We start from the raw sequence: 23,158 nt of genomic DNA on the forward strand, positions 1-23,158 counted from the left end.
TTTGTATTTCAAATCCTAATTTCCTGAGATCAATACAGAAATAAACCAAGGCAAATGAAGATCTTCTGAGCTTGTCCCCTCAGCCAGTAACACTAATGGTTGGCACCTTTATATCATTTCGGTCTCAACTCGTAAATGGTAGAACCAAAACTGGAACTCAGACCACCTAGCTCCAGAGTCCGTCTCTTATTTCTGTGCTATTTCCCAAGTCAAAGAAAGCGTGCACTTAGCAAGGGTAAAGAGACAAGACTTGTCTTGGAAGAAAGACTGGCTACGTTGTTACTTTCTGGAAGACGTTAAATCTCCAACATGTGCCTTTCACAGGGATTTCTGAGGGTAATTTTTTACTTCTGCCTTACCCACCGACTTTAGAATTCAACTTCTGCAAATTTAAATTTACTGCCTATTCCCAGGGTGTTAGCAAGATTCAGTGATTAAGCTAACCTAAACCTTTTTAGTTAAGAATATGAGAATAAGAGCTTGATCCTCATTCTGCTCCTTTTTCAAAACTGCTCCCTCCTGCAGCTAAAGTTAAGCCATCGCCTTAATACACAGCTAGGAGGCCGAAATCACCCCATTCCCCCACCAGCTGATGCAACACGAGGCTGTGAAAAAAATCTGATGGTTGACCACAGAGCCTGAGTAAGGAAGGGTCACTTGTTCAAAGACTCCAATTAAAAGGATATGTGGCTATGTGTCTGGACGTTTCTCTCTCTTTTTTACAGGGGAGAAGAAACTGGGGAGAATTGTGTTTATAGCAACATTCTGCTTCTGTATCATGGTACATCATGTGTTGACAGATCACTGTATTCTTGGCAGACTAGGAAGATGTGCATAAAGCTCTAAGTTCACGTTGGGAGCCACTGCCAACTGGAGATCAGACATAAGGTTAAATAATAACCACGTCAGTGTTCTTCTGTGGTTCCTTTTAGGGGAAGAAGGAGATGGCACAGCTTACATTAGTTATTTTAATTCATCTATTTCAAAGGAAGAGAAACTCAGTAAAAAAATTTATCCCTTAGAAAAATAGAGCATCAATTTACTTAAATCTGGCTAAAAAGATGCAGAAGTAACAGTGAATTATGAGGACAATTCGACAGGTTTCAAGTATTTTACTTTAGTATTTAGAATTCCATTTAGGAATTTAACCAGATTACATCATTAAATGATCTAGCAAATTCTATATCACATCATCAACAATTAAACTTGTTAATAATGTAGAACAAAAAGGAAGAGAAATGGCTGTGACCTCATGTTTCTTTCATCACTTATTTTCAGTAACATATTTGTGTTTAGTTAATGTCATATTGTGTTTGTTTAACGTCTGTCTCCCACCTCAGACAATAAGCTCTACAAAAACAAGAAACCTGGGGCCAGCCAGGTGGCACAGTGGTTAAGTGCGCATGTTCTGCTTTGGTGGCCCGGGGTTCGCCGGTTCGGATCCCAGGTGTGGACAAGGCACCACTTGGCAAGTCACGCTGTGGAAGGCATCCTACATATAAAATAGAGGAAGATGGGCATGGATGTTAGCTCAGGGCTAGTCTTCCTCAGCAAAAAGAGGAGGATTGGCAGCAGATGTTAGCTCAGGGCTAATCTTCCTCAAAAAAAAAACCCAAAAAAACAAAAAACAGGAAACCTGTCCATTTCTATACTCCCAACACTTAGTACAGATACTTGGGAGAAAATAGGCTCTCAAAGACTAATTAAATGAATCTGACACTGCAACAATTCAACATAAAATTTTTTTTATAAAAGCCTCCATGAAGTACGTAAAACTTCTCAGGTTTTTTCCCAATCTTAATCCTTTATTTGTGTGCTCCTTACAATGGAAGAGAAGAGTGAGAAAGATCCTAGGATTCAAATTTTTTACACACAGCAACAAAGATACTGGTTAGGCAGACTCAGCTATCAAAATTATACCAACTTCAAATCTTACTGACATCGTGGATTCAGTAAACTATATTCTTAATAAGCTAAGAATCGCCATAATCCACTTAATAATAACAAGTAACTGAAGTTTCTTTCCCATAATTTATATACTTTCTAGAAACTTGTGAGCTTCTTAAAATGAGTCTACTACCATTACTATTTTAATAGTAATTTGCATTACATTTACATTAACACTATAGTAGTCCTAACAACCACTGCGATTTTTAAAACTATGGGTGAAATCAATTTAAAATAGAAGACAGAACCTTGCTTCTGAATATTTTTAGATTATAAAGAGATAATCAGGGCTTATCACTACCAGAGAACACCATCAAACAACAGCTCCACTGAATAAATGGTTCCCATCTCCCTTTGAGGTCATACGCCTTAAATTTTGTGTCTGTTAAAATACCAGTTAGAAAGAGCTAGCTTGGTTGGTACAGGACAGCAATGGTTATGTAAAGATGCAATCTACCACATTTCCCAATTTATGAATGTAGTCTGCAACCTGAAGGTGATACTGTCACTGCATTTCTTTTTTTAATTTTTCTCTTTTTGAGGAAGATTAGCCCTGAGCTAACATCTGCTGCCAATCCTCCTCTTTTTGCTGAGGAAGACTGGTCCTGAGCTAACACCCGTGCCCATCTTCCTCTACTTTCTATGTGGGACGCCTGCCACAGCATGGCTTGCCAAGCAGTGCCATGTCCGCATCCAGGATCTGAACTGGTGAACCCCGGGCCACTGAAGCAGAACATGTGAACTTAACTGCTGCACCACCAGGCCGGCCCGACTGTCACTGCATTTCTGCTGGCAACAGACTTGGCTCCATTAAGATCTGACAACCTCTATTCCTTCTTAGAGATAAAACAGTTTATAGCAACTGGATAAATTATAATGTAAGATATAGTGTTTCAACAGAAATTGTTTACATTTTTCATTTTTAACAGAGGTTTTTATTAGAGCTTTGATTTGTTCTACAGGAAGTTTTTTTTCCCTTAACATTCAAAGGGAAAATCACACATGTGTGTTTATTTAACTGGATTTATATGTAACTCTTCATTAACTTGTGTGTAAAAGCAAGATTAAAAAAAAAGAACATTGGGGGAAAAAACTTACTGGCAAGAACAATCTCTGGGAAGCACATGGTTTAAAGAGTTTTTTCCACTCCACTGCATTCTCACTTGGAAAAGTTATTGGGTATAACGAATAATTAAATGTTTGCAGAAATGACCAGCTGTCGAGCTAAAAAAAAAAAATAACTCAGTTCAGATTTGTTTCAATTTTTTCTGTAAAATCATAAACCAACAGGTTATGAAACAAAAAAGGCTAAAAAATATTATACATTTTATGCTGTACACAGTTAAGAGAAAGCCAGATTCTTCTTTCCAACATTTTGTTTTCATTCAAAACTTTAAAATGATAGTAATATGCCAGAAAGACTCCACCCTTTAGATCTGAGGCACAATAAAGTTATAAAGATAACAATCACAAAATCAGGGCGTTGACAGAGCCTTGCGAGTTGTCCATCCCCCTCAACTTTATCTGATGTACAACTCCTCCAATCCCCAGACAAATGAAACTCAGAAAAATTAAGCACTAATTTCATCCCCATAGGATGTATGACGGAGAAAATGTTGACATTCCAAGTCAGACCAATATGAAACTGATTAGAAAATATTTATCCATCTATGTGGTTTTAATATGCATGGCTATTCCTGATAATAAAATATTCTAATAAATATACATCCAATGCCAATTTTTTTTTCTACTATCTTTTTTTTTTTTAAGATTTTATTTTTTTCCTTTTTCTTCCTATACATAGTTGTATACTCTTCATTGTGGGTCCTCCTAGTTGTGGCATGTGGGACGCTGCCTCAGCGTGGTTTGATGAGCAGTGCCATGTCTGCGCCCAGGATTCGAACCAACGAAACACTGGGCCACCTGCAGCAGAGCACGCGAACTTAACCACTCGGCCACGGGGCCAGCCCCCAATGCCAATTTTTAAAAAATCATTACAAAAAGGAAAATAGATCTGAAAATCTATAATGAACACGTTTCCTCTTTGGTGTCCTGAATGCATTTCAAGATACTGAATTGTTTCAAATTGAGTTAAGTATTACCTATCAAGGTTGCTTCAACAGAATTGTTGATTCAAGTTTCTTACAGAGCATTTGCAAATTATTTATAGGGGGAGAAAAAACGAAGTAGTTTATGTAACAGACTGAAGATGTCCTTCTTTTGCATTATTACTGTGTTCAAGTAATTTTTAAAACCATTAGTGCCTTCTGCCATAGTTTAAGGCACTATCTTTACTTCCAACACTCTGCTTTGAAGTCTCTGGTAATTAATACACTAGCATGTTAGTTTCCCTGTGCAATTTATAAATCACGTAAAGATCCTTTCAATATCAATTTCAAAATGAAATCTTAGTCACTTTTTATTTAACACTAGTAGTTAATCATCTTGTTTGCAGTAAAAGCATATTCCACAAATATTTGACACTCTTTCATCACAAGCAAAACCAAAGATTCTTAGAGTTGACTACGAGAGCTAAACTGAGTTTACCATATAGTATATAGTACACAAGCGGGAACTCGGCCAGATTTGAATACAACACAGAGGATGCATATAAGATGAAGCTATAAATTTATTTTACTTTTTTATTACATTTTCAAAGGTTTCCACAGTTAGTAGCAATCTGTTGCTATTCTCTGAACTGTTAAGACAGATTAATTCATCAGTTAATATTTTAGAAAACAATCCAGATTAAGAGATCAAGACCACAAAAGTACATTTCAAAAATACAGATACTAGAAATATTTTTAAATAGTTAAAACTTTATACCTCTAGGAATCAAGGATTTTGGCAGAAAACTAAAAGACTTGAGGTCCCAAGTTGTATTTTTCACTCAATATGCAAAATGAACTAATGATGAAAAATCATGAAATACACTTTTTTTCCTGCTGTTAGACCAAGCATAAAAATTCAATTCAGTTTCAAAGGTTAATTTAATGTAGACAGAGACAGAGATGGGGGGAGATAGTCATTATCACCATTTTTACCACCAATCTCAGAACAAAAGGTAGTGAGATTTGAGATTTCAGGTGAATTTTCTTTTTCTTATGTGTTCTCTCCCTTGTATCTGTTCTCCTCTTCTTGCATGGTATTTTTTTCTTTTTTGATCTTAAGGAGGTTACGTGGCTGCCCTGATTAAAGGGTATATTTTCAACTCTCACAGCTAGGTATGGTCACATGACTAAGTTCAGACCAATGAAATACTGGCAGGAATGTCACGGGCAACCTCTGGAAAGTGCCCTTAGAAGGAAGGAGGGGATTGCCCTTCTTCAGTCCTTCCTCCTTCACATGGGCTAGAATATGGGTGTGATGGCTGGAGCATGATTAGCCATCTTGGATCATGAGGTAGAAGCCTTATGTTAAAGATGGCTCAGCCACAAGAAAGAAGTCAGACTCTCTGAAGACGTGGAGTTGTCACATACCTCAGACTGCCTACTTTTATGTGAAAGAGAAATAAACTTCTATCTTATTTAAGCCACTGTTATTTTGCATTTTCTGCCATTACAGCCAAATTAATTGTAACTAATACCAACCAAAATAAAGAACTTTGTTTTATTACAGCAAGAAGCCACTTCCCTCCATATTGTCAATCAAGAATTCCCTCCCCTCAAAAGAGAATTAAAACCTTTGTGCACACTCTGGTTGAGATACTCCCAAGCCAAGGAGAGGAAAAAAATTAAATCATAGGACTTCTCAGTTAAAACATCCTGGAACTACAGTCAGTAAAACAAAACCTCCAAGCTTGGCAAAGGACTTTAAGTAGCCTACTCCTTTTCAAAAACAAACCTTCCTCTTAGATCCTAGATCTGGACTCTTCAGATTGAAGTGGTAGCAGAGAGCACTTCCCACTCTAGGAGGGCAGAGTTACAGAATAAATATTTTTGCTCAATGCAGGAATGGAATAACATTCTGTTATAGCATACCATTAAACTGTCAGCTCTACGGTCTTGACTAAGTCTCAGATACTTACTGTGCCTTTAAAACTATCATGTAGTTGATCTTCTGCAAAAATATGGAACTGAAGAGGCTTGATGCTGAAAATTAGAGCTGACTTCAACATGGTTATAGTTTCTTCCAGTCTTTCACCACAGGCAACTACAGCTAGGTGCATTCTCTCAACGGGCTGTATTTTCAGATTGTACCTAATAGAAAAGAAAACCACATTTTCCAACAGTTTTAGTATAGGGTAACATGTTTACAACGTGGTATTTGGATCATGTTCAAAAACTGAAGTTTGAAACTTCTACTTAAAGAACAAAGACACATCAGATTACCACGTTACAATGTTGAATCAATTGTACATTTCTATACTCTCAACCAGCCTTTCTCAGCATATGTTCCTCCCTAGCAACCACAGAACACAGAAAATGACTATTTTCTCAGCTCTCCCAAGACCGGGACATAACCAGTGCCAACCTAGACGTACAGGTGAGAAGTTAATTCATTACTCACTGAACGTCCTTGGGCATCAGGGCTTACTCCTCACTGCAACTCCGCAACTGAGAAAGGGAGCATCACTGATTTGAAGGTCCCCCTTCAAATTTTTAAAAAACTTCTTATTCAAAAAATATATATATATCCTAAACACAAAAGTGGAGCAAATACAATAAATCCTCATGTACCCATGTCCCAGCTGCAACAAATATCCATTCCAAGGCATTCTTATTTCATCTAAAACACCTCCCCGCACTCCCCTCCACGAACCAACGGGTCATTCTGAAGCAAACCCAGACATAAATTCACCCATAAATAGTTCAGTATTACGTCCAGTCTTCAACCATGTTGATTACGAGAAAAAGTTTCCTTTACATTACTTTTGTCACTGACACACATTTGGTCCCATTTACCAAGCAATCAGTGAGAGGTAAAAATTCCTGGGATGGGCTAGCACATACTAATCAAACACTGGTATGTCTTTTGGGAAGGAAAGATTCCTCAACCCAAGTCATTGTCCAGGCCACGCCAGACTCTCTTAACACGGAGACTAATTATGTGTGACTGCACTGCTATGAACTAATAGATTTATAATATAAAATAAAGATCTCATCTGTAATTATGGCATAAAATCATCTTTTTGGAACTGACAGCTAAAGGAATGCAAGAAACAAAGACAACATGAAACTAGTACCACATTAAAGTATTATAGAGTACAAAAGTCTGACCCAGAAACACGCAAATTTGACTTTAACTCAACTTTTGCTTACAGAGATGCTTTCTGTAAAATGTGTAAGAATTAGAAATTATATTAACGTTAACAGTGGTAATGTAGACATTACTGAGATTTACAGTAGCAGGGATGGGTGACTAATCGTTTTTCTTAAATTTACAAGCTAAAATTACTGTAGTTATGTCGTTAGCACAGGACTTTGGAATCTTGAGTATTCACAGGTCCCTGTGTGAGAGTGGACCTAGAAGTGTTTCCTGAGGAAAATCTTGCTCTTGCTCCTGGGTGCTCCTCAATTGACCAGGATATCAGGAAACAGAAAATCATACTAAGTAATATTAAATACAAACAAGGGACTATATAAAACATGCTTGAATATCAAATTCACATATCTTAATGTTTTAACATTAAAACATTTGGAATTATTTTATATTAATAGAAAAAAAATTAAGTCTGAATATATATATATATATAATGTGCTCCTGCTTTGACTGCGGGATCTATCCATTCCAATTAACCAGCCTGTTTAGTGAAGGGCCTGGAGATGTTTACAACAGCAGTTGACTGATGCTACTCCAGTCTGCCTGGGTTCCTGAGGCCCGAAAATGGGTTCGTTTCTCTCACGTGGGACATCTCTCACATACACAATTACTGGTAATGGTCAGCCTTCAGCAGGGGAGCAGAAAAGCTCTTCAGCTGAAATATTATACCCTAGAAAACAGTGAGGTCATTGCATTCCCTGATCCCTCTCCTGGGAGGGAAACTTAGACTCCTCAATACCTTGAGAACTTGCCATTTGTTCAGGCTAAAGGGCCAATTGTTCTATAGGTGAGGTTCTTTAAAAACAATTTTAAAAACCCTGCTTTTAAGAAAAAGAATCCTCCCCCAGATAATTCACAAAATTAAATATTATTATACACTTTGTTAATGGTATTAGGTGGAGAAGTCACAAATAAAGTGTTGTTGTTGCAAGAAGTCTATGACTATTCCAGAAGCAGTGGTGATATCTTATTCTTCATCAAGATATTAAGATTATCATTAAGTTAAGATATAATATTAGGTATGTACTTTGCCCTTAAAATTTAGATTAATCTACTAGGAATTGAGTTTTACGAATAGTTTGAGGTAGGGGACAATCGTGTAAATTTGCACACGGCTCTCTGACTGTGCAGACGTCATCTGTGACAGAGTTACCATGGAATTCATCCTTTTCCCACCCTGTGCCTCTCCTTCCATATAGCTAGTCTCAGCACAAGCCTGGGTCTTGTTAAAGCTCTCCACTCTTTTCCCCTGACGGCAATTAGAAAGAAGTAGTACCTCCTCCCCTGTCTGCACCCTCTATCCATTCCCCTCTTTTCTGTCAAGCCCCTCAGTTTATGACACTGAAACTGTATCAGAGCGGAGACTAGACATCTACACTTTCTATACCGATAACAACGGGATGTGAAGCCAGTTCATCTTAAATCAGTGGAAGCCACAATGACACAAGTAAAAGACAAGGCAATCGAGACATAATTGCACAGAGCTCTCAATTATCTCATCATCCTTCAGGTGAATGCCTCCAGATCCTACTTCTCATGATGGCATAAAGGTCCTCATTAAAGCACCAAGACTTGAGAAGCTATAACGGGCTGATCGCTTAATCGGCCGTAACTAGATCCTGCCCCAGAGGTAAAAGTCAAGAGATTTAAAAATGAAGCCGTAACAGTCATGTGTTGTTTTGCACAGAATTCTCTACACAGAGACAAGAAGTATAATAAACCTTCTTAAGAAAAATAAGTCAGAGACGGGCCCCGTGGCCCAGTGGTTAAGTTCACGAGCTCCGCTTCGGCGGCCCGGGGTATCACTGGTTCGGATTCTGGGTGCGGACATGGCACCGCTCATCAGGCCATGTTGAGGTGGCATCCCACATGCCGCAACTAGAAGGACTCACAACTAGAATATACAACTATGTACTGGGGGGATTTGGGGAGAAGAAGGAAAAATAAAAATAAAATTTGTAAAACAGAAAAGAAAAATAAGTCAAATGTTCTTCAAGGAAAAAAAACCATCCCTCTACAATCAGTCCCAGGGACGACTCCTCCCAGGCATTTTAGCTTGTTTTAGCCACACTGCCATCACCTGAACCCAGCAATTTCTATGGAAGGAATATGGTCAAATACACTGCACTTGTTTTTCTGTTATGTGTCCCTTTTTAGCAAAAGTATCATATACCGTACAGACTTCAAGACCTAAACTGACAACACAAAACATATTTTGAAGATGTCTCTGCCCACCACCCTATCCCCAGACCCCAAGGACAGGAAACAACTGCAGCCGGAAGACATCTAAGGTAAGCTCCTACACGAGAGGAAGGGAGAACTAAGACCTTCTAAGGAGCTACAGGGAAGCATCCATTCAAACCAATTTTTCCACAGATACATGATTAGAAGAAAGTCTTCAGATAATTCACAGATAATACTTGAGGGCTCCCATGGCTAAATTTGGCATAACCTGAGCCAACTGACATAGGAATTATGATGGTAATGAATGATAGCACATTTGGTTAAAAAAATGAATCCATGAGTCTAAAATGGGGTAAGGGGGTGGGGGAATCCTTCTTTAAAGACGAATACCAACAAATAAATATAGAAGGAATAACAGAATTACAAAAACCACTATTTTGCATTCACTATTGTAATAGTTGATTTGAACAAGAATAATTAATGGATGTAAAAACCACAGAGTATCAAGATATTATCCCCACACATTACAAAAGGGATAAAGATACTATTACAGTGTAGAAATGTGATGCCACCACCTTAACAACCAATAATATTAAACTTAAGACATCAGGTGCCTCCTGATGGCAGGGCCAACGAAGAGCACAGTGTCCCTTATGCAGTATTCCTGCCCCAAATCCTGAATGTAATCAGGAGGAGACAGGCAAATTCAGAAAAAGGGCCAGTCTGCAAAACAAAACAAAAATATCATGTCACAAAAGATACCACCACCACCTCCCCTCAGAAAAGTCTGGGGAACTGTTCTAGAGCAAAGCAGACTAAATAGACCTAACAGCTGAATGCAACGTTTGAACCTTGACTGGGTCCTGAATGAGGAAGAAAAGATATAAAGTTCATAATAGGAAAATAAGGAAATAGGAACATGAATATATATTGTGTCAGTGTTAAATAACTTGAAGTGATACGGTTATACTGGAGAATGTCCTGTTCTTAGGTGATACACGCTGAACATTTAGGTGTGTGTCATAATGGCTGCAACTGTTTCTCAAATGGTTTAGCTGAAAAAACAAAGTGGCAAAATGCTGATAACAGGTAAATACCTAGTGAAGGGTACACAGTGTGTTCACTACACTATTCTTTTAACTTCTGCAGATTTGAAACTGACCAAAGTAAAAACTTGAGAGGGAATCTAAAAAAAGTTACTACTTAAAGAATGTTTTTGGATGATAAATTCTAATACAAACACTGTTAACAGATTTATTTTAAGTAACAGTTCTGCTATAAAGGCATCACAATAATTTTTCTTCTATTTTTTTATTTAGACAGCATTAAGTTTCCAGTGCGTTCTTCTAGCCTATGATTAAACTAGTGTTTTCTCTATAAAAGAAACAATGTATAATAATATTTGAACTAGAAATTAGCATTTTAATGAAGTATATAAAGTCAAACTAAACAAATTAAATTTCTGATAACAATCTCCCCAAACTAAAAAATAACTGCCATGAACCTATCTTTAAAAACTTGCCATTGAACAAAATGGAAAACTATATTCAGAAACACTTATAACAATTTCTTTAATGTATAGCTTAAAAAGAAATCTTTTGGGCTGGCCCCGTGGCCGAGTGGTTAAGTTTGCACGTTCTGCTGCAGGCGGCCCAATGTTTCATTGGTTCGAATCCTGGGCGCGGACATGGCACTGCTCATCAAACCACGCTGAGGCAGCATCCCACATGCCACAACTAGAAGGACCCACAACGAAGAATATACAACTATGTACCGGGGGGCTCAGTGGAGAAAAAGGAAAAAAAAAAAAAATCTTTCTCTGGGCCAGCCAGGTAGCATAGCAGTTAAGTTTGCATGTTTCGCTTCAGTTGGGTTTGCCAGTTCAGATCCTGGGTACGGACCTACGCACCACTTATAGAGCCATGCTGTGGTAGGCATCCCACATATAAAGTAGAGGAAGATGGGCACGGATGTTAGCTCAGGGCCAGTCTTCCTCAGCAAAAGAGGATTGGCAACAGAGGTCAGCTTAGGGCTAATCTTCCTCAAAAAAAAAAAAAGTTTCTCCTCTTACTATAAAAGATGAGTTGTGCTGAATAGTATGAATTTACCTAGTTATACTAGGTAAAACTACTTTAAAGAGTGGTATATAAATCACTTTTGAAACAAATATAATACCTAAAAAAACCACTCTTCAGGGTTTCACACAAAACATAAAAAAGAGAATTTAAAAGTTCAACATGAAATATAAGTATCTATCGCTAAAACACAATTTAAAATAATCTGTAAAAATCTCTCTCTTAAAACTAGCATAGGACCACTCGAGATAATACAGGTAACACTAAATCACTTATAACCTCAGACTCCGTGAGTTGAAAATCAATTCCCACTATAAAAAGACAGATCAAATATTTTAAAAGCTTAAGTCATAGAAAAATTAGTACATTAAAACAGAATTTGAAAATAATACTAAAATTAAGATATTGCAGAATGAAAAGATAACATAAAAAAATGAAACAAATGAGGAAAATATCTGTAACCAATGGCAAAAGGAGAATATATCATTCTAAGGGTTCATAAAATAAGCATTAAAAACAGGTAAATATCAATACAGAAAATATAAATAAAAGGTCAAAAAGTTAAGTAAATATGGATATATGTTCACCAAATAATGAAATATAAACCAATAATAAGCTATCATTTTACCCTAATCAGTGGTAAAATTCTAACTCCCACTAATGCTAAGGTTATGGTGACACCAGCACACTCATACAATGCTGGCGCAGGCTTAAAATCCATATAATTTGTAGGACACAATTTAGTGAGATAATTTATTCTTTTTAATGAATATTTAAACTCCTTTCATATGCTAGACACTGGGGATAAGCAAGAAAGCCACAATCCTAACCTCACACAATTTACAGCCTGTTGTGAAAACACAGAATTTTTAAAGATTTAATTACAGGGCATGTTAATTTCTAAAATAGAAAAAAAAGTCAAGATTGCTAAGGAAGCTCACTACACATACACATCCAAGCTAGCCTGGAAATTCTGGGGAAAATCATTGCTTATTTACTGGTTACCAAGCACCTTGCTAGGCATGGAGTGTAAATGATGAACACCAGGTGGTACTTACATGCAAAATCAACAGTCTAGAAGTGGATAGAGATTCACAACTACAACAGATGTGGTGAGTACAGTGATGCAGAGGATACAGAGAAGGGAGAAGAGGAGGGCAGGGAAGGGAGATCATACGAGCTGGATAAGAAGTGATGAACTCGTAGTTAAGGCATCAGGAAGGAAGAGGCCGTCAGGAGCAACAGCGTGGAAGGAGACAGGTAAGAAGAGTCTTTGTGGACTGACATGCGGAAAGTCAGTCGTCAGCCAGGATACAAAATACAGACGAGGGAAGCTGTGAGATGCTAGACCATGAATACAGGCTTGAACAAGAGTGTCTGAGGCATCTGAATCAGCCAGGTAAAAATGACTGAGATGCAGCTGGAAATACAGTTCTCCGGATTGAAGACATCAGTGAACCAGACTACCCTGTGACTATCCATGGAGTGGAGAGAGAAAGAGCAGAGTGCTGCAGAACATCAGTGTTTAGGAGTCCGGAATAGGGAGAGGTGTCCAGGGGCAGAGAGAGCAAAGGGCTGAGACACCTCAAGAGCCAGAGACGGAGAGAGTCGAAAGAAAGAAAGAGCAAGTGGTAACCAGTGTCAGACGGACAAGAAAAGGACGATCAGGCCCCAGAAGAACAATTCCGAGGTCAGAGGCGACTGCAGTGACAGCAGGGTTTCCGTCAGGTGGCAGGAGCTGCTCATAATGAGCGGGTTGAGGTGTGAAGTTTTTTGTTGTTAAGGAAATAAAGCCAGTAGATACTCTTAGAAGAAGTTTGCTGGTGAAGAGAAAGAGAGTGAAAGAAGAATGCCTGAAGGAAAAAGGGCTGAAAGAAATTTGTTGTAGGGATTTTGCATTTCGCTCGGTTTCAAGGACCGGAGGCAATTTTGCTTTTCTAGGTTATGTTCACTGTATAATAAATTGGGAGGAAATAATCCCCTAGATAAGCTTTGATTAAAATAAAATTATGTGACGAATTCAAATTGGGAAGGCTGGAACTGGCCTGGGGAGAAGAAAACAGTGATAGCCGAGGGCGCACTGGTGTCAGGCAAAATGTGAGACCTAAGGTGGGAGGAAAGGGGAATTTCACAGAAGCTTTACCAGGTGGGCAGGGAAGCTCTTAGAGTCAGACCAAGATGAGACATTACTTAAACACTGAAATGGTGGGTGAGAATGATACGGCAACTGGAAGGCATTCTGGCTTATCCGTATGTTTGAAGAGAGCCATTAAATGCGAGGGGCCCTAAATTCTAAGTAAGAAATTAAATTCAAGAGATTTTATACAATATGATATATCTAACAAAAAGGTTACAGATACATACCATGGATGCAATATTACAAGTAGAGTTAAGAGAAAGGTGTAACTTTTAAAATCTCAAAGTATGGGCTGGCCGGTGGTGCAGTGGTTAGGTTTGCACATTCTGCTTTGGTGGCCTGGAGTTCGCCGGTTTGGATCCCGGGTGTGGACCTACGCACTGCTTCAAGCCCTGCTGTAGCAGGCGTCCCATATACAAAGTAGAGGAAGATGGGCACGGATGTTAGGTCAGGGCCAGTCTTCCTCAGCAAAAAGAGGAGGATTGGCAGCAGAGGTCAGCTTAGGGCTAATCTTTCTCAAATAAGTTAATTAATTCATTAAATTAAAAAAATAAAATCTCAAATTAAGGAGAGTGACAAGCATGAGGGTTTACAACATTATGTATCCATCCACAAGTAATTCTTATCAAGAAGTACTTGGGAGCATTAGGAAAATAATGAATTGGAGAAGCCAAAATGAAAGGAATAATAAGCAGAGGCCGCAGGATTCGGATGAGGTCAACTTCCCTGGGCTCCTCTTGCAGTTGAGGAGGAGGGAAGAATTATTACTCACGCTGTAACTTACAAAACAGCTGGGGTGTATAAATCAGAGTACACAAAAGTTTTCAAGCTTACCCAGCTCCCAGAGGGAGTAGATTTATGTCGCATGGCTCAAGACAGCACAATGGTGTTTGTCAATCTCCACTCATTAGCAAACTTTTGTAAGAATGAAAATATGGAGCTCCAATTCTCCAAAATTATGAACAAGCTGAAGGGTAAGATCTTTAAAAAGTTAGTTTTTAAAAATTTGAATAATCTGGGGCTGGCCCCGTGGCCGAGTGGTTAAGTTCGCGCACTCTGCAGCAGGCGGCCCAGTGTTTCGTTAGTTCGAATCCTGGGCGCGGACATGGCACTGCTCATCAGACCACGCTGAGGCAGCGTCCCACATGCCACAACTAGAAGAATCCACAACGAAGAATACACAGCTATGTACCGGGGGGCTTTGGGGAGAAAAAGGAAAAAATAAAATCTTTAAAAAAAAAAAAAAAAAAAAATTTGAATAATCTGACTTGACTGACCCACATTAGAATTTCAATCACCCAATCTTTTCCATAGCAACGAGATATAATTAAAATATCTGATTTCAACGATTCCCTCCCAAGTTGTTCACTGGATGCATAATGTACTAGGAACACAAGAATCTGAAAATACATACTACCAATATACATTAAGAATGCAGTTCTTCCCAACTGGAGTACTTCACCTCCTGTCCTTGAGCCTGGCTAATTTCTTGTTCATCAGGTAGTCACTCCCTCCAGGAAGCCTTCTCTGATGCCTTAAGATGACCCCCACCTGAAAATTCACCTGTTTCTCCCATCATCATAGCTACAACTTGTCACTCTATTGTAATCTCAGGTTTACTAGTGTGGCGCTCCCATCAGCATGTAAGCTCCAGAAGGATGGAGCCACATTAACCAAGCTCCGAGTCTGGTTCTTAGCACCTAGCACTGTGTCTGGGAAATGCAATGAGTAGAATTCAAATTTAAGTGAATCATAAAAATACAGTAAAAAAAGGTGACTCTCAAAGAAATTTTACTCTGGGGAAGAGCATTTCAAGCTACTGCCTCACTCTCCCCTGCCACTGTCTCAGGGAGATGGTCTGCTATCCCATTCCTATTGACACTTGTTTCCTTCAATAAAGGTTAGAACAGGGAGGGACCTGAGAGGTCAGCCAATCCAGTGTCTTCACTATCCAGATCAATGAAGAAAGCCAAGCTATTCAGTAACTTAAAAGGTCAATAAACAATGTCATATAGTTTGCTCCATCATTAAACACTTATCTTTATCTTCACATTCCCCAATATTCAATCTCTGCTAATAACCAACATAACCCTTCCGCACCGGTCCACATCCACCTACAAAATGTTCAGCACACCAGCTTTAAATCAGATAAATGCCATACATGTGTCTGTACATGTCAGTGGAAGTCTATCTTGATCACCTGTTTATCACTTTATCACCTGGTACCTAACATTACATCATAAATTATCCTAAAACAATGGTTTATCTTAATAACATCTAAAAAATGTAAAGCATTTTATACACAGTATGCACTAAAAATTAGTGATAACAACTACAAAGTGGGAAAAAGGAATAGAAAAACCCAATCAGAAAATGAATTATTTACTTGTATGATAGTATTAAATTACAGGGAAAGAAACATTTTTACGTCCTATTACAGTCAAAAATTTATTATCTACTATCTAATCTTACCTACACTGATCTACCAATTAAATATTAAGTGCCTACCTAAGAGCCGCTTCCCACAAGCAGTTCATTCCACAAACATCAGAGGGCAGCATCCAATAGGGATTCCAGTAACACAGAGAGAAATCTTTACACCTGACAGAGTAAGACACAAAGGAGAGTCCTATGTGAGTATTCGGTTTAAAACTAACAAAGAATTACTCAATAACATAATAACTTATTGTTCTATTTCACAGCAACAAAACTGCAAATCCAACTTTGCAAATCCAAGATTGCTATGGTAACCTGAGGATTTCTGGAAATTGATTTCTCCCTGACTTAGGGTACCATTATTTTAAATAGAACTTTAAAACCTTTAGATAGAAGACACCACACAGACTGGAAAATAGTTTTCTAGTCAGGAACTCTCCCAATATATTAAAACCCCCTCCTCAGGTAACACGGAAAATATGGAAATACTTCTAAAATTTTCCTTCATGCACTACACATACTCCCCCTAGAATAAAATCCATTTCAGCCTAAAAAAACAAATCTGCTTATCCTGAAGCAAAATTAAAATGCTACAGGGGCTGGCCCCATGGCCGAGTGGTTAAGTGTGTACGTTCCACTTCGTCGGCCCAGGGTTTCGCGGGTTCAGATCCTGGGCACGGACATGGCACCGCTTGTCAGGCCGTACTGTGGCGGCGTCCCACATGTCACAACTAGAGTGACCCAAAACTAGGATATATACGACTATGTACTGGGGGGCTTTGGGGAGAGAAAGCAGGAAAAAAAAGAGATTGGCAACCGTTGTTAGCTCAGGTGCCAATCCTTAAAAAAAAAAAAAAAAATGCTACAAATACTGGGGAAGAAAGGATCTCTAAACGCTTCTAAATTAATCCTCAATCCAAGCTACCTGTATGGTGTTTCAAACTGAAAACCAAGAAATCATGCTGATATTCATGGTTCAGTTTCATTACCTACACTATCTCAGTTTCACTATATTACACAAGCTAAAATGAAGGAAAAAGTGTGATCTTTCTTCTTAGATTGCAGGTTGGAGCTAAAAAAAAAAACCTAAACAAACAGCAATGCCTCACATTATGAAAGTTATGTTTTTCATTGTCATTCCTTTCGAAACAACAGTCTAGTTTGAAATTCACTACAGTGGCAGTCTGGGTGCTACAGGAGGCAGAATGAAGTGAGGGGGAGTCACTAACCCATGTGCCATCCCCAGGAAGCTTTTCCCCCCACTATAAATTCCATTATAAGTTACTGTTCTTACAGCGAAAGGTTTAAGAAATTTCAGATTTGCAAAGATCTCTAATCATATCTCTCATAAACGTCAACGGTCTAAGAGAGGGGGGTCTCAACCCAGGCTGCGGAAGGAAATCACCCGGAGAGCCCCTAAGTCAGAATCTCTGGGAACTGGGGCAGGCCCTGAGGGTTGATTAAATGCTGCCTGAGTAGTTCTGTTGTACTACTGCATAAAAAACTGCAAAGCCGGAATTTTTAAATCTATGGAAAAAAGAGACAATGTAATTTGGGTTTCCTTTAAAGGGACACCATTTTCAAACACAGCATAAAATGTTACAGATTGTAAACAGCTGATAAATCAGAAAAAGGAAAGAAAATGTGTGCAGACCAGTAAAACAAACAACTTGATCAGGAAAGTTATGTTTGTCCCCTCCCAGCCATGGTTATGTATTTTTTAAGCCTTGCATTTCGTGCTGGAGACAGGCTCAGTGGCAGGGGTAACAGCTAACAGAGAGATCTTTTCAGATTTAAGTACTTTCACAGCCATTGTAAGTTTCACAACAAACCTTCAGAATAGCTATCTCCATCTTTCAGATACAGCTATCATCACAACTCTCAACAAATCCACGATTTATTTGTAAGCAACACCTAAAGTGCACCTTTGTTCCAGGAAGGAAATAACTAATCGGGTTAGTCCACCTCCCCCTGTTGAACCTTACCACAATAGAAAATGAAAATGGAAAATGAAGTCTCAAATTTTTCTGTAAAAATTATTGCTTGAAATTATGTAACAATACCATTTTCTGCCTCAACCTGTACTTGGCAATCCCTCAGCCCCAGGCAACCCCTATTTTGTGTCGCTAGAGATCTGCCTGTTACGCGCATTCCCCATAAATGGAATCATACAGTATGTGGCCTTTTGAGCCTGACTTCTTTCACTTAGCACAATACTTTCAAGGTTCAGCCACTGAAGCACTTACCAGCACCCTTCACTCCTTTCTGTGGCCAAATAATATTCCATTTCATGGATAGACATACCACATATTGTTTACCCATTCACCAGGTGATAGGCATTTGGGTTGTTTTCCACTTTTTGGCTATTATAAATAATGCTGCTATGAACATTCATGTACAACTTTTCTGTGAACATATATTTTCAATTCTCTTGAGGATACACCTACAAGTGGAATTGCTAGATCATGTAATCACTGTAAAGTAATTATTGCAGATGAAATTGCAGGGAAAAAGTCAAGTTTTAGGTAAGTTTCTTGACCATAACTCAATGTTAGAAAACACAGTTTACAGACAGGATGGTCTTCTTTCTGTCTTTCATTAATGGAAGTATAAAACACACGCACTAGTGAGTACACACGCTGCTTACTATTTAAAAAAATCAAAGGGGCCGGCCTGGTGGTATAGTGTTAAGTTTGTGTGCTCCACTTCGGCCACCCAGGATTCACGGGTTCAGATTCTGGGCATGGACCCACACACCACTCATCAAGCCATGCTGTGGCGGGATCCCATATACAAAACAGAGGAAGACTGGCACAGATGTTAGCTCAGGGCCAATCTTCCTCACCACAAAAAAAAAAAAAAAAAATCATAAAATACTGAGGTGCTGCTGGCAAGAGGGTAACATAAAGTTTCTTATCTCCCAAATTTACATTCTCTCACTTATGCAAAATTAGTTTTAAAGATCAAGACAGAGATTAGAAACTCAAGATGTACCAGTAACTGTTATTGCAAACAATAAATTAGGAAAAGCAACTAATCTGGATAGCACTTATATTTTCAGGCCAGAAAAAAACCCAAAGTTTAAAAATATTCAAAAAGTAAAGGTAGTTATCCAAGCTCTGGTTATTAGTTGCTTTTGCTTTTATTTATTTATTTATTTATTTTTAAACATTGGCACCTGGGCTAACAACTGTTGCCATTCTTTTTTTTTTTTTTTCCCCTGCTATATCTCCCCAAACCACCCCTGTACACAGTTGTATATTTTAGTTGCAGGTCCTTCTAGTTGTGGGATTTTTGCTTTTATTTCTTAAAACTATTGGAAATGGAACATTCGATATACAGCATTCAAAGAGGTAACTCTATTCAATAATTGTAATAGGAGAAAAACTGTAAGCTGAGCCAAGTGGGTATGCCTTCAATCTACAGAGACATCCAAACTCAGTGAAGTCTAAAAACGCTAAGTTTTTTCCTTGTGGATCAAATTGAAATAAACCTTGACTATGGCTCATCCTCAAACTTCATATGGCTTAATGTTTCTAGCTCTAGGTGGCCTGTCTACAAGCAAACCACTCAAAGGAGGCAGCACATGGGATCTCTGTGGTGAGAAAGCAGATCTGTATTCTGATTGTGGGGGTGGTAACACAAATTTACATATGTGATAAAACTACACACACACACACACACACACACACACACGACAGCATGTAAAACTGGTGACATCTGAATAAGGTCTAGAGGTTGTCCAACGTCAATTTCTGGGGTTGGAACATTGCCCTAGATTAACACACATATATTCTGGATACAGTGGTATTGCACTATGCTCATGTGAGATGTTACTATTGGGGGAAACTGAGTGAAGGGTACATGGGGTGGGGTGTCTCTGCAACTTCCTGTGAACTTATATTTACTTCAAAAGTTAAAAAAAAAAAAAAAAACCTGATCAAAAACAAAATTCCCCAAAATTTCAGTACTTGAAAACTGTTTCAAAAATTGAGACAGTTCATGCTCTGGATTAAACAGAGCATTTAACAACAATGCTCTCCACAGTAACAGTTCTCATGATTGAAGTTTACTTAAATCCAATAACAGAAGGTCTTATATACTTTTAAACTAAACTGGAACAGGTATTTTTCATTTCAGACTGTCCATGGTAGTCATGAGGCTTTGGTGAAAACCATGCACAACTCAGAGTCGGGGATAAGTTTAGGCATATCCAGCATAAGAATGTGGGAGTGAGTCTGAACGAAGGGCAGCAAGCCACCAAGGCAAGTTCCAGGCGCAGACACTGCACTGTGCTGCGAGAGCAGCAGAGGCAGCTCCAGCCACAGTAATGGACACCGCTCCCAAGATACTGACAAAGCACCATTATATGAAGGTCAGGGCCCAGGTCACTCATTTTCAACTAAAAATCATCTCCAGACTGCTTAAATTAATTTCTAACTCTAAGTCAGGTCTTCACTTCTTTTTCTTAAATCTCTACTTTCATGAATACTAAGGAAGTGGGAAAAGGACTGTTTATAAACAAATGGCAAGGAACAATGACTTCACCACTTCAAAATTAAATCAGCATCACCCTTTTGCTGCCCCCTCCCCCCAAAAATTGGATTGAAGATTTAAATGTTAAAGAAGTGGGGGAAAAAACCCTTCTGGTAGAAAGTCTTTCTATGCATGACAAAAATAAAAACAATACAGGAAAAAAACTGCCAATCTGAATACATAAAAATTTTAAACTTCACCATGTATACACACTGAAAAAAAATTTAAGTCAACATGTCGGGGAAGTATTTCCACCAGGTACGACAAATAGATGATAATCTTAACGTTTTAAAATAGGACTTGTGGGACCAGCCCCCTGGCCGAGTGGTTAAGTCCACTTCAGTGGCCCAGGGTTTCACTGGTTCGGATCCACTCATCAGGCCATGCTGAGGTGGAGTCCCACATGCCACAACTAGAAGGACCCATAACTAAAATATATACAATGACGTACTGGGGGGATTTGGGAGAAAAAGCAGAAAAAATAAGTAAGAAATAAAATAAATACAATAGGACTTGTAAATCAAAAGTACACATTTTTTCATTAGCCTAAGCAGTTTCCCCCCCAAAAGCATAGAACGATACTATTTTAATGAATTAATTACTAGTCAGGTTTGTGCTAAGCACTTACAACCATGTGAAGTATGATCCTCAATGAACTAAAATACAAGGTGCAGAGTATCGGTTTTATGTGAGATGTCTTGGTATTAACCAAGCAGAGATTCAGGTGGTTTTAGTTAAGTAATTCAGCTTTCTTCACTGTTCACTGCCCCAATTCCTCTATTCTTCAAAAATAATTGCGGGGGGGGAGGGGGGGTATCTCCACTAATAAAGTAGTGTGAAAATAGTGGTCTAACAATTCTCGGCTAAATCGGTGGTTCTCAATCTTTGGTTTTATCCCAATAACCTGGAGTGGGGATCTAAAAGATAGATTCCCAGACCCCACTGCCAGGCATCCTGGACCATCCATCCAGAGGTCAGGAATTGGAAAGAATCAATTAAAATTTAAATGATCAAAATGATCACCATATCAGCTACAATTTTATTGTGCCAGGCACCAGGCTCAGTAATCTATACAAGCTATTTCCTTTCAATTCTCACAAGCTACCCAATACCATAGACACTCTCGTCTCTATCTAACTGATGAGGAAATGTGTTCAAGGTGAACACAGCCATAAGTGGCAAAGCTGAAGCCTGTGTCTCCAAAGCCCTTACTCTTTCCACTCTTTAAATTCACAGTATTTCCGCCTTGTGTTCACAGGACCCAGGAGAAACAACTCGATGGCCAAACGAGATTGAAAAAGAGAGAGATGACTCCACACAAAGGGCATGACAGGTCCAGATATGGTATCATTCTAATGCTTAGTCGTTTCTGGGTTCCCCACTACCACACGGCTGTTGAGCCACAAGAGGCTGAAATTTTGATAATCACCGTCAAGATTCATCAATGAAATGTGGGAACTGAATCACCCGGAGTAGCTAAAGTCACAAAATGGTGTAACTCCTCCTGCAGAAGTACAGATGCCTGGTAATAACAACCGCTTTAGACTGCACACCTTCACAGTCTGTCCGTACTGACCAGCTTAAGAGTCTGTCTCTGTGGAAGAGCTACTGCCTAGCCAGCACCGCCCTCCTTTAAGGCACCACTCCTCTCCCACACCAACCATGTCACTCTGTCCACCACAGGGATGTGCAAGCAACACAGAGCCAGAGCAGCAGAGATCCTTCATCCCAGGCAACGCTGACTGGTCCATGGGTGGGCACGTGATACAAGCAAGGCCAATGAGAGCCTTTCCCTAGAATTTTCTATTTGAGGTGAGAGAAGCAGCATTGCAAGGAGCAGAAAGACCCAAGGAACAAAGCCTGTCTACAGCGGAAGAGAATAAGAGCTCCCAGTCCTTAAGGTCCCTGGAACTGCCCAGGCATTTTTCCTTAAATTCTGTTCCTTCCAGAAACCCATCGAAGCCCATTAATATCCATTTTGTTTTGGATTTTAATCACTGACAACTAAGAATTCTGACTATTACAAATTAAGTAAGGTAAGTATTATCTATATTTTACCAGTGATAAACTGAAGCAGAGAGGTGGTCAAGGTGTCACAGCAAACACATAGCCAGAATGAGAAACAGGTTTGTCTGACTCTAAGACCCGCGCACTATCTAAACACCAAAAAATGGATTCAAACAGAATGCACTAATTAATAATAGATTTCACTAAAAAATTGTTCCTGGGGCTGGCCCGGTTGCACAGTGGTTAAATTCTTGAGCTCTGCTTCAGCAGCCTGGGGTTCGCAGGTTTGGATCCTGGGTGCAAAGATAGCACGGCTCGTCAAGCCATGCTGTGGCAGCATCCCACATAAAACAGAGGAAAACCAGCACAGATGTTAGCTCAGTGACAATCTTCCTCAAGCAAAAAGAGGAAGACTGGCAACAGATGTTAGCTCAGGGCCAATCTTCCTCACACACTCACACACACACTCACACCTGTTCCTATCATTTTAGAGTTTTTACTTTGAGAACCTGGAAGGACCTTTCCAAGTATTCCGTCATCACAGAATTCCATCCAATGAATATTTTCTATAAGA

General features: G+C 39.0%; 1 protein-coding gene across 2 annotated transcripts in view; it reads right to left on the minus strand.

Moving 5' to 3' along the window:
• Positions 1-23,158, minus strand: part of GXYLT1 (glucoside xylosyltransferase 1) — a 46,468-nt gene that overhangs the window by 21,246 nt on the left and 2,064 nt on the right. Inside the window, exons 2-4 of one of the 2 annotated variants that reach the window (XM_044756017.2) lie at positions 16,114-16,206; positions 5,975-6,146; positions 3,046-3,171 (exon numbers count right to left, since the gene is read on the minus strand). In XM_044756017.2, coding sequence (XP_044611952.1) covers positions 3,046-3,171; positions 5,975-6,146; positions 16,114-16,206 — 391 coding nt within the window. The remainder of the gene's footprint in view (positions 1-3,045; positions 3,172-5,974; positions 6,147-16,113; positions 16,207-23,158) is intronic. The other variant, XM_070494229.1, reaches the window with a different exon arrangement.

Source organism: Equus asinus, chromosome 22 (genome assembly GCF_041296235.1).
Source record: "Equus asinus isolate D_3611 breed Donkey chromosome 22, EquAss-T2T_v2, whole genome shotgun sequence".
NCBI classification, from domain to species: domain Eukaryota; kingdom Metazoa; phylum Chordata; class Mammalia; order Perissodactyla; family Equidae; genus Equus; species Equus asinus.